Source organism: Lepisosteus oculatus, chromosome 13, assembly GCF_040954835.1.
Source record: "Lepisosteus oculatus isolate fLepOcu1 chromosome 13, fLepOcu1.hap2, whole genome shotgun sequence".
In the NCBI taxonomy this organism is placed as follows: Eukaryota; Metazoa; Chordata; class Actinopteri; order Semionotiformes; family Lepisosteidae; genus Lepisosteus; species Lepisosteus oculatus.
In genome coordinates, this window is record NC_090708.1 from 32,536,996 (window position 1) to 32,552,906 (window position 15,911).

At 38.2% G+C, this 15,911-nt stretch overlaps 1 protein-coding gene across 5 annotated transcripts in view; it reads left to right on the forward strand.

Moving 5' to 3' along the window:
* The window catches only part of LOC102686692 (neural cell adhesion molecule 2), a 791,770-nt gene that overhangs the window by 747,235 nt on the left and 28,624 nt on the right, over positions 1-15,911 (forward strand). For 3 of the 5 annotated variants that reach the window (XM_015361840.2, XM_015361841.2, XM_015361843.2), the window contains exon 16: positions 11,546-11,753. The exons of 1 other annotated variant lie outside the window; for it this stretch is intronic. In XM_015361840.2, coding sequence (XP_015217326.2) covers positions 11,546-11,753 — 208 coding nt within the window. The remainder of the gene's footprint in view (positions 1-11,545; positions 11,754-15,911) is intronic. One more of the 5 variants, XM_015361842.2, reaches the window with a different exon arrangement.

Sequence of the window (15,911 nt, forward strand, 5' to 3'; positions counted from 1 at the left end):
CAGAAAAGTCTAAATGTTTTCTACATGCGTTGTTAATGAGAAAGTCCCATTTGTCAGCAAAACCGTCAAGATAAATATTTCTATTGGTTTAAAATAAATAAATTCACCTGACTGCTTGTTTACAATGTAATAGGGCCCTTTCACATAATCAGAGGTTTTGTTACCTGCAGTAGTTTTAAAAAGTTCACAATTTTGTGCTTAATTCTGAATTTTTTTAATTTATTTTACAACTGAGATTTAATAACGAGTTTGAGAAATTGAGACTGCAGTTCCCCTTTAATTCACAACTGATAACAGATAGAACAATTACAGTATCAGAATCCTGACAGAAGGGAATATTTCTAAAGAGAAAAAGACAATTGACCATTAGAATAACACATTTCTGGGCTGATTTTCAGTATAAAGACACCTATAGCAAGGTTTTGAAAGGGGCTGGGAAATTATAAGATTCATTAAAGTTTATGGTTTTACAATAAATATGCATTTTATATATACATGACATAAGTTACAGATTTACAAATTTTTAAGATTTTGGACAATATACTATCTATCAAATAATAATTTTTAAAGTAAAAATTAGAGCAAAAGAACTTGCTCTATTAGCTTTATATCTCCTTCTTATTAGATGATATAATTTCCTTGAGATCTTATTTTCTGGAGCTTTAAAGTCTGAATTAAATGCTAAAAATGTGTAAATGTAAAAATATTTATTTTGTACATAATTTGTATAATTATTTGTTCATTGTAATGGAATAATATGTACAACAACGTACAACCCGACACATTTTAATTAGCATGTTCAAATATGTGCAAAAAAATTCCCCATAGTGTTTCTGCTGTGGATTTACCTAATGCACACCCAGTCAAAAAAAAATGACCAATCATAATTGACTATGTAATGTTTCTGGAGCACAGAAAAAAGAGAGGAAAATGCGAATCAAGTTGTAATAAAACATAATATGCATAATAACGTAATAATATGTATTTCATTTGGCTTTAAGTGTGTCAGAAAACACAACGTTTCGGCCATGGGGCCTTCTTCAGGTGTGACATGCCATGTGTGTACATGCCATGGAGTTTGCCTGGCTAAAAGTCTGTGCTGCCAGACCAAACAAAAGCATGAAAGCAGATGTACAGTACAAAAAACTGTTCAGCGATTATACTGAAACACATTGTGATCAGCATTAAAATGCATTGGTTCTCTTGCAGTTTCTCCTGTATTTCATTAAATGGGGGTTTTGTGAACTCAACCTATAGCCCTTCAGATTACAGGTGCTCTCCCGGTAACAGCGGCAGGAGTAGAGATGAACTTTTCACAGCTCAAGTTGATTAAAACATACTGTACCTGATGTAAAAAATATAGGCAGATTGATTTATAGAACTTTTCTATCTGCTTAGCCTTTCTGATCTCACCTCCATTGTTAAGAAGTGCACTAATGTTTTTTATTTCTTACTTAATTTCATATTTATTTCTGCAATTCCTTTGTACAAAGTTTTCAGTGCAGTACTGAAAATGTTAAAATATTTAACTAACATAGTTAGATAAACACATCCTAACACATTTATTATTATTAATACTCCTTTTCATTACTTTGAATGTTAAAATACATTATCCTTGTAAAATGTATGTTTTGTGTTTTTGTTTATAATGTATTTATTATGTGTTTCTAAAGCTGGTTAATAAAACTTTTCTAGTTATTTAATTATTTTATTGTTCTAAAGGTTAAAATAAGGTAGTATAACAGTGTACTGTATGTCTAAATCGTTATCTGGAGGGTGCCCTTTCCATGGTCTTGACCAGGGTATGGTATGGTATGCAATATTTAGAAAAAAAAATAAATTTATTGATACCAGAATGCACATACTAATGCAGCCACCCAGGTTACGCATCAAGAACTCATTGCTACAGCGAGATGTCTTTGTCATTCCACGGTGTGATTCGTCACACTGACCAGAGAAGCTACACTGGCCAAACAAGATTGATAAGTGACACCTACTGTATATAGGTGACACCTGTGTAAAATCTATGGGTGCAACCATCACCCATGACCAACAAACACTTCTGGACCTGAGATTTACAGCTTCGAATCTGACTTCAGTGGAATTGAAAGTATATGGCTGTGCTACTCATACACAGATCAAACAGGGACTTGAATGCAAGAGACTAAGAGAACCAGCATGTAAGCGTGCTCCCACTCCCCTGTATCCTGCTTGCAAATATAGTATCGCTGGAAAGTATGATTGACGAACTTCACTGTTGCATCAATACTCATCGCGACTGAGAGACTGCTGCATCTTCTGTTTCACTGAAGCTTGGCTGAAACCCAACATTCCTCATGTACCTCTGTACAACAAGCTGCATTCACACTGTATAGAGGGGACTGCAAAGCTGAATCTACTGGCAAGGAGAAAGGAGGTGAAATGTATTTCATGATTAATAATCTTTGGTGCACTGACATAGAAATTCTCTACAGGTCTTGCTCATCTAATCTAGAATACCTCTTTATTAAATGTCACCCTTTCAACCTATCAAGGGAATTTATGGCTGTTATCTTGACCGCAGTGTACATTCACACGCATTCTAATACTGAATCGGCACTCAGCAAGCTGTACAGCATCATCAGCAAATATGAAAACATGCATCCGAAAGCTGTTTCTATTGTGGCGGGGGACTTTAACCACTGTAACCTTTCAGCACAGCTCTGTTCCCACTAGAAGGAATAACACCTGGATCACTGCTATACCACCATTAAAGGAACATACTGCTCCATTTTACCACCATATTTCAGGAAGTTTGACCATGCCTCCGAGCTCCTTCTGCCTGTTTACTAGCAGAAGCTTAAGAGTGCACCACCTGCAGTAAAGATAATGCAGTGCTGGTCAGACGCTGTTGAGCAAGAACTCGCAGACTGTTTTGAAATGACTGATTGGTGTATATTCAAAGATTTGTCCACTGATCTAAATGAGTTTACAGAGGTGGTCAAATCCTATGTCAACTACTGTGTGGACAGATGTGTTCCTACCAAGAAGATCCCGATCATTCCAAATCAGAAGCCCTAGATGAACAGACATTCGCTCCAAACTTAAATCACGGTCTGCTACCTTCCTATCAGGTGACAGAGAACTATATAAAAAATCAAGGTACCTGGAAAACCTAAAGAAAGCTATAAAACAAAAATACAAGGACAAATTAGAAAAAACAACTTTGGGGCAACTTAAGGCACATGTAGCAAGGCTTGTGGGCTATCACAAACTACAAAGGCAAAAGCACCGGTATTTCCTCCACTAAAGCATCTCTACCAGATGAGCTGAGCACCTTCTACTACCGTTCTGAGGCTCAGAACACCAAGGCTGCAATCAAAGCTCCCAGTAAACCAGGGGACTTTGTGTTACAGGTCTCTAAACATGAAGTTCGTAGTGCCTTTAAGAGAGTGAAAACCCACAAAGCAGCCAGCTCAGATGGCGTCTCCCCTCGTGTCCTTAAAACCTGTGAATTCCAACTATCTCCGATTTATACAGACATTTTTAACATTTCTCTGTACCAGAGTGTTTTAAGAAAACCACAATTTTGCCACTGTCCAAGAAGACCAAGTGTTACGACCCCAGGTGTCTAGGGGTAAAGGGGTGTAATATATAGGATGGATTTGAATGCAGGTGGGTTTCTGGTGAGGGACTGAAAGTGTGACAACAAGTTTTGGTGCAAAAGTGATTTATTTTAAAGTGAATAAAGTGACTGGTATGTAAATAGGACACAAATAACACACAGGGAAAGGAACAAGAGTGGTGCCAAAAAAAGAAAATAACAAACAAAATGGAGCTCATAAAGTGAGGAAAAGCTGACCTAACTACCAAAACAACACACGAAACACTCGGCCTTCGGCATCTTCTAACGCCATAGCTTCACCTTTACTAACTACCCAAAACCATACAAGACAAAAGGCACTCACCTGTCCTAAACCAGTGTTACTAATACAAAGATCAACTACGTGTGTAGAATGTACCAGACAACCTTTACTAACCCTTAACACAAAAGTTCACACAAATACACAAGTGAACTATGAATACAAATAAGGGAAAACGAGAGTAGACACAAGGAATAGGGTACAGAAGAGCACAGAGGTTGATATAACAAGTTTGGGCAAGGTAATGGCAAAATACAGGATAATACAAAAAAACTAAAGTACATGGAAATGAACACAAACCAACAAAGCCGAATGCTATACAAAAACACATAAATAAGAAGCAAAACGAACGAAAACGCATAGAAATATAGCCGTAGCAATATGAAAGTGAAACGAAGCTGAGCCGAACAGAACTGAAGTCAAGCCAAAGGCCCCATCTTTCTGAAAACCTCTAAGTTAAATACTGAATAAGCTGAGTTCTGTTTGGTCGGGAGTTGATTGAAGCTGATGTCACAACGCCAAAGATGGATGAATTATTGAACCAATGGGGAGGAAGAACAACCAAAGTCAGGAAGTGTGGAACATAACATCAAAACAAATACATGAACCACACTGGGACGTAACATCAAGATAACTTGCTTGAATGATTACCGCCGAGTGGCACTCACTAGTTGTCATGAAGTGCCTGGAAAGACTACTACTGTACTAGATAAATTGCTCTATTCCAGACTCCCTTGACCCACTTCAGTTTGCTTACTGCCGAAATAGGTCAGTTGATGATGTCATATCTCTAGCACTTCACACTGCCCTAGAACATTTAGACAGACGGGGTACCTACTGTATGCTAGGATACAGTTTATTGATTCCAACTCGGCCTTCAACACAATTGTTCCTGCCAAGCTGGTCCCAAAACTCAGGAATCTGGGCTTATGCAAATATATCTGCAACTGGATACTGGATTTCCTGACTTCAGGTGGTGAAAATTGTCAACAATATCTCCTCTACAGTGATCCTAAACACTGGAGCCCTACATAGCTGCTGTCTCAGTCCTAGGCTATACAACATGTTCGTCTACAACTGTACAGCCACCTACAGCAGCAGCCACATCATTAAGTTTGCAGATGACACCACTTTTATTGGGCTGATCAACAACAACGATGAGTCTGCATACAGGTGAGGTGGCTCATCTTACAACATGGTGCCTTGACAACAATCTGGCCCTGAATGTCAACAAGACAAAAAATTGAGTTATACCTCAATCAACATCAATGACACACCAGTGGAAACTGTCAGCTGCTTCAGGTTCCTTCACTGCAGATCTCCACGGACCTGGCTTGGACTCACAACACTGTAGCGAATCTGAAAAAGGCACAACAGTGCTTGCACTTTCTGCAGTGCTAAAAAAAATGCAGTTTCGGGAAGCAGTTACTCATGAACTTTTACCACAGCACCATAAAAAGTGTCTTTACTTTTGGCATCACTGTTTGGTACAGTAGTACTGCCATGCATGACAGAGATGCACTACAAAGGGTTGTGGCAAAAGCACAGAGGATCATAGGATGCAATTTAACATCAATCTGTGAGATCCACACCATGTACTGTCGCAATAAAGTGCAAACCATCATTTAGGATCCCAACCATCCCGTCCACAAAATGTTCTTCCCCCTACCCTCTGGCAAGTGGAACCGCACTGTTAAAGGACCACTAGACCCAAGAACAGCTTCTATCCCACTGCAGTGCACATCCTCAACAACCACTAACTGTAGGGCCTCAGACTCAATACACATCTCCATGCTGCACTTTTTACATAGTCTACATTTTTTTTCTTGGTTTAACTACTACATTTTTATTTATTTTCCCACAATATATTTATTGTTCCTCTTGTCTACATTGTGTACTGTGTACATAGTGTTGTCTGTTGTACTGTGTATGTTCCGAGAGATCAAGAGATTACGAATTCCAATGTATGTGTACATATGGCAATAAACTACTCTACTCTAGTGGGCAAAACCCATGGTCACACTGTGAGACATCCCAGTCAATTCAGCTAATTTACTGACTTGCCTCTGGTTTACCATTTTTACCTTTTACCTTTAATTAAGCAATCAGAGATTTGCTTGACCATGTAATCTCCTGATACTGTTGACTGAACAGGGGAAAGCTTTCAACTTTTATTTTCATGCTTGCAGCTTTTTTCATCCAGAATCTCCAATATAGAACCTTATATAATAGAAGACTGTGTTATATTAAAATAAATTGTGCTGTAGTTTAGAATTGAAAGAGATAGACCGATGAGTTGACCTGCTAACAGTAATAGAAGTGAAGGATAACTCTATCATGTGTTCCCTTGATGCTGACTTAAAATGGTCTGAGGTGTGCTCCACCACAGGAGATAATCAGCATGGAGACGCATTCGGACAAGAGACAGAATACAGAACACTTAAACAGCACACGCCTTTTCTGATTAAACAGTTTTATTGCTGTTATTGATTAGCATATACAGTACAAAAGACTCATGGAGTTTATACATAGTGGTGCACACAAAATAAAAAACAATTATTGTAACAACATTTAAGAATAAAAACAATATAGCATGTCCCAATATATGGAGCCAGGATGACTAATAAGAAATGTTAATTTGGAATGACTTAGAAGGGTAAGGGTAAAAGTAATCTCTCTGTTCAAACACATCAGGACTTTTAATCAGATTAAAGCAGTACAGCTCATTGTTAAGGCTGAATGCCGTAGAATAAGCAGGACCCTATGTGTTGTGTTGGTTATCTGGAAGGCAGACAAATACGAAAAGTTCAGTCCGAAAAGAGTGAAATCCTAAGGTCAAAGAACTTGGTCAGAAATCCGAAAGAGTTGTTCAGGAGAAATCCACCAAATGAGTTTGCCGATATGCAACAAGCTCACAAAAGAGAGAAACTCCAATACCGAGCCTGGGAATGTGGGACATGAGGGTTTAAATAGTGAAGGAGAGAGGTGTTATAGGTGAACAAGTTGATGAGGTTCAATTAGTGGCAGGTGCTGTGCGTGGTCATAACACTCATAAGATCCAATATTACCTTGGCTTATTCGTCATTCATGATCAGAGGGTGTCTACAGATATTAATCGGTGTTTAAGTTTCAAGGGATCAACAACAATGAATAGTCTGGGGCAAAAAGGAATAACACCTTGCCGCTATATGCCCCCCAACTGGCAACCCTGTATTGGATATCAGTTAGAAAATAGAAATAAACCCTCCTTCAGAAGAATTAGAAACAAGACCTGTCTTTAATACCAGATTTCCTTCACTCCTTCAAAAGAAGAACATAAACTTAAGTTTTTTCAAAGTAATTTTAAAATTCATTTAAATTCTTCATTCTTCTTAACCTATATTGTCATGCAAGGCATGGAGTCCCTGAGAGGCAGATCCCTTGCTGAGAGGTATGCATTACTAAGCGACCACAGCTGAAGTGAGTTTGTGAATTAACTAAGTTCAGCTGTGGGAGGTCTTTAAGATCAGGCTGAGCAATTCCCTAAGTGGTCCCCAAGCCAGGATGTCAGTCCTGTACTGGCTGCAGACCTGAGTAGATGTAATATCAGGTGAAATTATCAGGTCCCACGCAAAGTAGCATTAACTTTAAAAACAGTAGAATATTGTCACACTCCTATTTAAAAAAAAAAAATCTAAAGCAGCATGTGTTCTGTCTTTTGTATACATGAAGTACAACACCATGTCAGTAAGCATTCCCTAGCTAAACACCTAATGTTTTTCGCCGTTTCTGTGACCAATAGAAATGACACGTTTTAGACAAAAGTTATTCTTTATGAGAAACCGCAAAACATGTACTGTACATAGGTTTTTGCCTGCTCTTTAAATATTGAACAGAAGACATTTACGATGACTTAATAGTGTAGGGAAAACCGGTTCAGGGACGCCAAATATGTAATCATAGTGGCTCTCTGAAGGCACCAGTTCTGTAGGGTTTGGGCATTTACTGAGACAATTATTAATTGTAGCAGTAAATCACAATGTTGATCCTTTTGATGGCTTTAGAATCCAACCATGCGACATAACTCAAACAACGCGCACACACAGGTACTAATACACGAGGATACATTTATTAATACATAGAATATGCATATAAACCTAACAGATCTTATCGAGAGGGTTATCAGAATACAAAAGGTATATATTCAGTCAGTTACAAAGTGTTACATATATCAAGAGGACATACGTTCAGTATATCATTCATTAAGACCGTTTCGTAAAGTGAACTTGGTTACAACTTCTACATTAGATACTCAAAACAAGTACATAACTCTTAGGAATTAAATTGATATCAACTGGTTTGGATAACAATTGAATTCTCGAGCTGTAATGCATTGAAGTTGAATACTCATCCAATCTTTGGGGATTCAGATCTCCTGCGGGCACAAAGAAACAGTTGCAGGCTGTTGCTGTCCAATCCGCGCTCTCTGGCTCCGTGCCAGGCTGTGCTGTGTGGCTTGCGACGGTGCGCTGCTGATGCTCATTGTTGGCATTAACTAGCAAAGTTTGTGCACAGGAGAAAAGATGACTGTGGGTCCCAGCAAGTCAGGAAGAGGACCGGTTCGTTCCTGATGAAGAGCTAGTTCTGAATAGTGATTCAGCTTTCCACAGTTCCGACCTGTTCACGAGGCCTGCTGCTGGTTACTCTCTGGCAACCTCCACTCTAGACTCTTAGAACAAAGGAAAGTTCTGGCACTCGGACACACTGGCCGTTCCGTGGTGGTCCGGGCTGAGTCTCAGGATGGTCAGGAGGCGCGCTGCGAGAATGTCCTGCCCTTGGGAGCCTTCTGCTCCTGGGCCGTCCTGCCCTGGAATTCTCACAGAATCTTGTTGAATCTGAATCTGAATCTGAATCTCACAGGCTCTCTGTGTTGCCTGTTTTTACCTGGAGGAACTTCAGCTCATTGATTGGCTGAAAGTTCCATGGGCATCAGAGTCCCACGTGGGTTACTCGGCCCTACCAGTCCCTGATTTGTTGATCAAGGTGAGATATGAGTCACTTAGTCCTGACACTTAGTAATGCAGTCCAGATGTCCAACTGGCACTCCCTAGACAGATAGGCGCCAATGGATGACCATTGATCATGATAGCCAGGCTTAGCTAAGTGCATCCCCCTTTGGGAGCTGTCCTTATCAAAAGAAAACATCTTGCATGAATGGTTTCTCTGTGGCTGCACCACAGAGATGAACAGAGAAATGGGGCCTCATTTGGGAAGCTCAGAAACACTTAATTCTGCCTTATTAATAAGCCTCCCCGCTACAATAGTAAGACTTATACCAGCTGTTATTGTTGGTAACAGTAAACAGCAAACCAACAATGCCCAAACTGTATAACTGGTTGTGTGTCATCCTGAAATTCTTCTTTTTGTTTGGCATTACCCTATCTCTTTACATTCAATACATTTATGCAAACAGACAGATAGATACGGTTTCTTCTCCCTTCAAAATCCACTTTTCCTGCATTTTCTATGTAATTCCAAATTCTAATATATATTGGTGTCTGTATACTGACCATACTAAAAGCTTTTAAGGTTTTTGTGTTTAATGATTTAATGAGTGACTAACAATAACAATAACAGTAAACCAACAGTAGGCATTAAGCCTGGCTGTCAAGTCACTGTACTATAAACTGTATTCCATTTAATGTTTAAAGAGGTAGCAAAAGCCCATTTTAAAATTCAAATCTCAAAGATATACAAAAAAGGATTATGATTATAATGAGAAAAAAACAACAATTTTGCATTGCCCATATAATATGTCCAGTTTGGTTTTAGAATTGCAACAAAATAACAGAATAAAAACACTGGGAAGTCCAGAATTATTTTGTCTTTCATACATCCATTTACAGTCCATTTATCTTGGTCAGGATTGTGACTTTATGTGTCACACAAAATATAACACTGTAAAAATACTTGCCTGAGTGGATGTGTCAAGCCTACTAGCTTGTACAACTCACTTGTGTATAAAAAAATAATGTGTTAAATGTTATGTCACACCCTGTACAGTCTAGTAATTCAGATAATAAAAAACTGTGTTTTCTAAGAGGAAAAATACTTCCCACAGGATAATAAGATTGCTTTTAATAAATAGCAAGAAGTATATAGTAGCGTTTACAGGTTCTTCTCAGGACAAAGGACCAGTGGAGACGTGATAAACGAACCAAGTGATAGCTTTATTCTTTATCAACCACACCAAAACCAAACACATGATATACACACACATGAGGAGACTGACGGAACACGTACACATCTTTAGAGTGGTAATTACTTAACAACAAGCTATATACTTATAAGACTACATAGGACACTAGAACTGCTATGACATTATTTACACAGTTAGGGTCAGCAGCTGGTCATCATGCTGACCCTCAAACTCTCCCCGGCTATAACTCCCAGCCTGCTCAGCGGTACTATGAGCACCTAGGGGCGCTTCCTCCTCACCACCGGGCGAGGGCGTTACAATTTATTTCCACCATACAGTATTCTGGAAGGTAAACCACTAAATAGCAGCCAACAGCAAAAAGAAATATTGGTCAAATGTCATGCAATTTCAAACTAGAAGTTAAAAACAAAATGAAATTACAGAAAAAATTACAGAGCTGTAAGGCTTTTTTTTTGCAATGTCACTGAAATTTGTTTAAAGAAAACACATAAATCAGGTCTACTGTGTATACTGTATATACAGTACTGCATGAGCACCACTTTATACTTAGTATATATAATAAATGTACAAGTATAATTTAAAATGAATTAGAGATTTCACAAATGCAACATAAAACTTTAGAGTTTTTGAGTCTCTGGTCCAATGTACATTGTTTAGTTTAATGGACACTTAGATAAAGAAGTATTAATACCTTCAGCACATGATGTGCAAAACAAGAATCATACAGTGTTGAAAGAATGCATTTCCCTGTGAGTGTAAAAGTTTGGAAGAAATTTGTGTTTTTTAGTTGTTGTTTTTACCTCCCTTTGGAAATTGTTAATAAATTCCACTATAAATTCCACTTTTGATATAAATAATTGTAAATTTTAATATCACTGTTGAAGACTTCAGTGTATAAACGCAATAGATTATTCCTTCATCACTTGTTTACTTATTCCAAAATGAAATTATCACTTAGTGATAATCATTCTAGATATATAAATCTAATAATTTTTTTTTTATTCGCTGCTGCACAAATGCTCAGATAGTTGCTTCTATAGCTGTCAACAAAGAAAGTTTCATGCATGAATAGTATGTTCAAATACTACTGTCTGAAATGCCAGACCTCTTTAACTGCACAAATTATGTCTGAAAAGCAAAGATTAGTTATTTTGTTATTTTAGTCTAATTAATAATGAGATGTTTTCAGAATTGATTCTTCATTAGAATTTATTATTACTACTTGCTTAAAATTCCATGTCATTATGAAACTAATTTAATTTTAAAGAATCAATTCTTCTGGTGATACAGTATCCACAACAATATCTGTTCTTAACAGGACAATGGTGGTAATCAAAAAGACATCATACTGAGAAATGTTTCTGTCCCTACAAAAAGTTGAGAGAGGTTGTGAAAGGAATCATGAAAGCTCAGTTCTCTGACTTTGCCCTCTGTGTTGTCCCAGCAGACTCCCTGTTCAGTAGCCTGGGCCTGGGAGCGGTGGTGGGACTGGGCGTGGCGGCCCTGGTTCTCATTCTGGTGGCTGTGGATGTTAGCTGTTTCTTTCTGAAGCAGTGTGGCCTGCTCATGTGCATCACCAGAAAGGGCTGTGGGAAAAAGACAGCCACCAGTGGCAAAAGCAAAGACTTGGAGGAAGGGAAGGCCGCTTACCTGTAAGTACCTGCTCTAGTGCATCAACATTCCCACCTAAACAGATACTGTTAAACTTCTCTGGCAATGTATAAATGTGAAATAAATTAATCATACAGTAATATCATATTAAAGGCTCTGTGTTTGGTTCTAGCATTTGGTGCCTGTCTCCATGGAATTTATGAATGTACCCATATGGTTTATGTCCCTAAGGCAGAAGGATAAGCTCCCCACATCTTTGCTTTCCGATGAGCATTTTAGTAATTCATTCTTACAACATGTCCAGGTCATGAGATTAACTGAATAGATTAACATACATTTGTTTTACTGAAACATACAGTGGTGTGAAAAAGTGTTTGCCCCCTTCCTGATTTCTTATTTTTTTGCATGTTTGTCACACTGAAATGACACAAATTTAAATATTAGACAAAGATAACACAAGTAAACACAAAATTCAGTTTTTAAATGAAGATTTTTATTATTAAGGGAAAAAAAAAATCCAAACCTACATGGCCATGTGTGAAAAAGTGATTGCCCCCTAAACCTAATAACTGGTTGGGCCACCCTTAGCAGCAACAACTGCAATCAAGCATTTGCGATAACTGGCAATGAGGAATTTTGGCCCACTCATCTTTGCAGAATTGTTGTAATTCAGCCACATTGGAGGGTTTTTGAGCCTTAACCGCTTTTTTAAGGTCATGCCACAACATCTCAATCGGATTCAGGTCAGGACTTTGACTAGGCCACTCCAAAGTCTTAATTTTGTTTTTCTTAAGCCATTCAGAGGTGGACTTGCTGGTGTGTTTTGGATCATTGTCCTGCTGCAGAACCCAAGTGCGCTTTAGCTTGAGGTCACAAACAGATGGCTGGACATTCTCCTTCAGGATTTTTTGGTAGACAGCAGAATTCATGGTTCCATTTACCACAGCAAGTCTTCCAGGTCCTGAAGCAGCAAAACAGCCCTAGACCATCACACTACCACCACCATATTTTACTGTTGGTATGATGTTCCTTTTCTGAAATGCTGTGTTACTTTTACGCCAGATGTAATGGGACACACACCTTCTAAAAAGTTCAACTTTTGTCTCATCAGTCCACAGAGTATTATCCCAAATGTCTTGGGGATCATCAAGATGTTTTCTGGCAATACTGAGACGAGCCTTTATATTCTTTTTGCTCAGCAGTGGTTTTCGTCTTGGAACTCTGCCATGCAGGCCATTTTTGCCCAGTCTCTTTCTCATGGTGGAGTCATGAACACTGACCTTAACTGAGGCAGGTGAAGCTTGCAGTTCTTTGGATGTTGTTGTGGGTTTTTTTGTGACCTCTTGGTTGAGTCGTTGATGTGCTCTTGGGGTAGTTTTGGTCGGCCGGCCACTCCTGGGAAGGTTCACCACTGTTCCATGTTTTCGCCATTTGTGGATAATGGCTCTCACTGTGGTTTGTTGGAATCCTAAAGCTTTAGAAATGGCTTTATAACCTTTTCCAGACTGATAAATCTCAATTACTCTGTTTCTCATTTGTTCCTGAATTTCTCTGGTTCGCAGCATGATGTCTTGCTTTTGAGGATCTTTTGGTCTACTTCACTTGGTCAGGCAGGTCCTATTTAAGTGATTTCTTGATTGAGAACAGGTGTGGCAGTAATCAGGCCTGGGTGTGGCTAGAGAAATTGAACTCAGCTTTCCAAAGATGTGATAAACCACAGTTGATTTATGTTTTAACAGGGGGGGGCAATCACTTTTTCAACAAAGGGCCATGTAGGTTTGGATTTTTTTAAACCTCCATTGGATTTTTTTAAAAACCTCCATTTAAAAACTGCATTTTGTGTTTACTTGTGTTATCTTTGTCTAATATTTCAATTTGCTTGATGATCTGAAACATTTCAGTGTGACAAACATGCAAAAAAATAAGAAATCAGGAAGGGGCAAACACTTTTTCACACCACTGTACATAACATACATAATAGTTTAATGGCTAGCAAGACAATGAACTTTTTTATGCTTTTAATCTTATTTATTTCATTGTAAGAACGTTTTCTGTCTTATTTACCACCTGATAATTTTTTAACAAGTTTTTTTTTTCTGGTTCATATGCTCCTAAAACTAGTTCACTTCTTTTTTTCATTTGTGCTTGAAGATGAATTTAGCAAATATAGTGCATCAATCCATTCTCTTACCACTTTATCCACTACAGGGCTGTACAGGGCTCTAGAACTCAGAGCAACAGGCTCATGGCAGGATACACCCTGGATAGGACGCTACTCCATTGCAGGGCACACATAGACACAAACTCACACACACTCACATAAGAGTCAATCTTCCAAGAAGCCAATTAAACCACCAGTCTTTGAACTGTAGGAGGACAGTAGAACACCTGGGAAAAACCGATACAGTCACAGGGAGAACATACAAACTCCACTCAGCTAGTACCTAATGAAACTGACTTTACAGCCCCAGGACGCAGAGGTAGCAATCTTAACCACTGTGCCACTATGCCATTCAATATAGCACATTTACAGGACAATTTAATGTTTCTGTCATAGATGAGGTGAAAAGTGAATTGAATTCCAAATGGAAACTCAGTGTCAGTGCCTTCCAAGCTGCCTTCCAAGCCTTCCAAGCTGGTGACTGTCAAAGAGGGTTTGTAGGTGAACCAATAGATTTAACATCAATTAGGTTTTTATAGTATCCACTATATTAACCTTAAATACAGTATTTTATGTCATTAGGGCATATATTGCTTCTGTATTTATAACCCCTCACTATTTGTTTCCATTTTTCAGCAGATACTATATATTTCAAATTGTGATATTCATTTCAAATGTCTTTCCTATTTTAGTCTTGCCATTGTTGTAACAGAAGAAATAAGGTTCTTGATCCCGAGATGAAGTAAAACAGATGAGTTTATTGCATGTAAGGAACAATAAAGCCGAAGTCTTGTTTCCCGCAAGAAACAACAAAACCGAAGTATTGTTCAACGTACTGTTACAAACTTTTGGGTTATATAGTGTTTTCTTCTCCGTTTCTGACGTCACTCGGTCTGATGGTAAAGAGGGGGGTTCATGGTATTTGGCGATGTTCTGGGCAAATGGTCAGTTTAACATTACACCCAGGGGGGTTCCTAGCTGGCATCTGCAATCCTTATCAGTTAACTCCCTTTCCTGCCATAAACCCCTGCTTGTGACTTGGAAGTCTAAACCCCCTACAGAAAGGATTAAATTCAACCTCGTCTTCACATCTTTCTTCACCATGTTGTTTTTTGAAAAAGGATGTAGTGCAATTGAATTTCTGATATTAATCATGCTGGAAAAGCTGCATCAAATGTTTTACTTCTTTAAATAACCCTGCTTGTGTCCCTTGCAGAGATTGAATATCATTACACTGTTTCTAATGCACTGATGAGAAATTCAGGCACGTTTTTTTTGTACAACTTATTAAACTTATTAAATAACTTATTTTTGACAAGACCTCTGTAAGCACTGACTTTGAAACACATCCATGCTGACAAAAGCCATTTTTTTGTTTACTTACAGTATGCACCCAAGGATGTAAGCAACAGCTTGATTATGACTTCAAAGGACTAAATGCTGTGACAAGGCTCATATTATAGATCAGTTTGTAGGTCAGATCAATTAAAGTAGCATTAATACATTCATATTTAGAGGGCTATGAAATACATTGGCGTGTAATTTATATTCACATACAGATGCAGCAATTCAAAATGCGCGGTAAAAACCCGCGGTATGGTAATCTACCCACAAGCCACCAAGGTAAGTGATTGGCTGGCCAAAATGAACGACAGGGGCTCTCGTGGTGCATTGGTTGGTAGTGAAAAGATTTAATCATTTAATGTCTTTACTGTGCACATTTTAATCCACTTAGTTTTGAATATTTATATGGAATTTTACCACAAAAGGGAAATTTTAGTAGCTGAGCATAAAAAGAAGAGGAGCATAATGCATCTGAAGGTCATAAACGATATTAATTTAGGAACATAAACATTACTGTATGAACGTAAACTGTACTGTGTGTGGCTGCTCTTGGTAGTTTAAAGAAAAAATACACACCAGTCTTCCATTTCTCCCTAAATATTTTAAGCATGAAAGTTTTATGAAACTGTACCCAAATATGCTATTGCTGTATAAAATGAATTTTAATTAAAAAAAAATTATTTAACACGAAAAT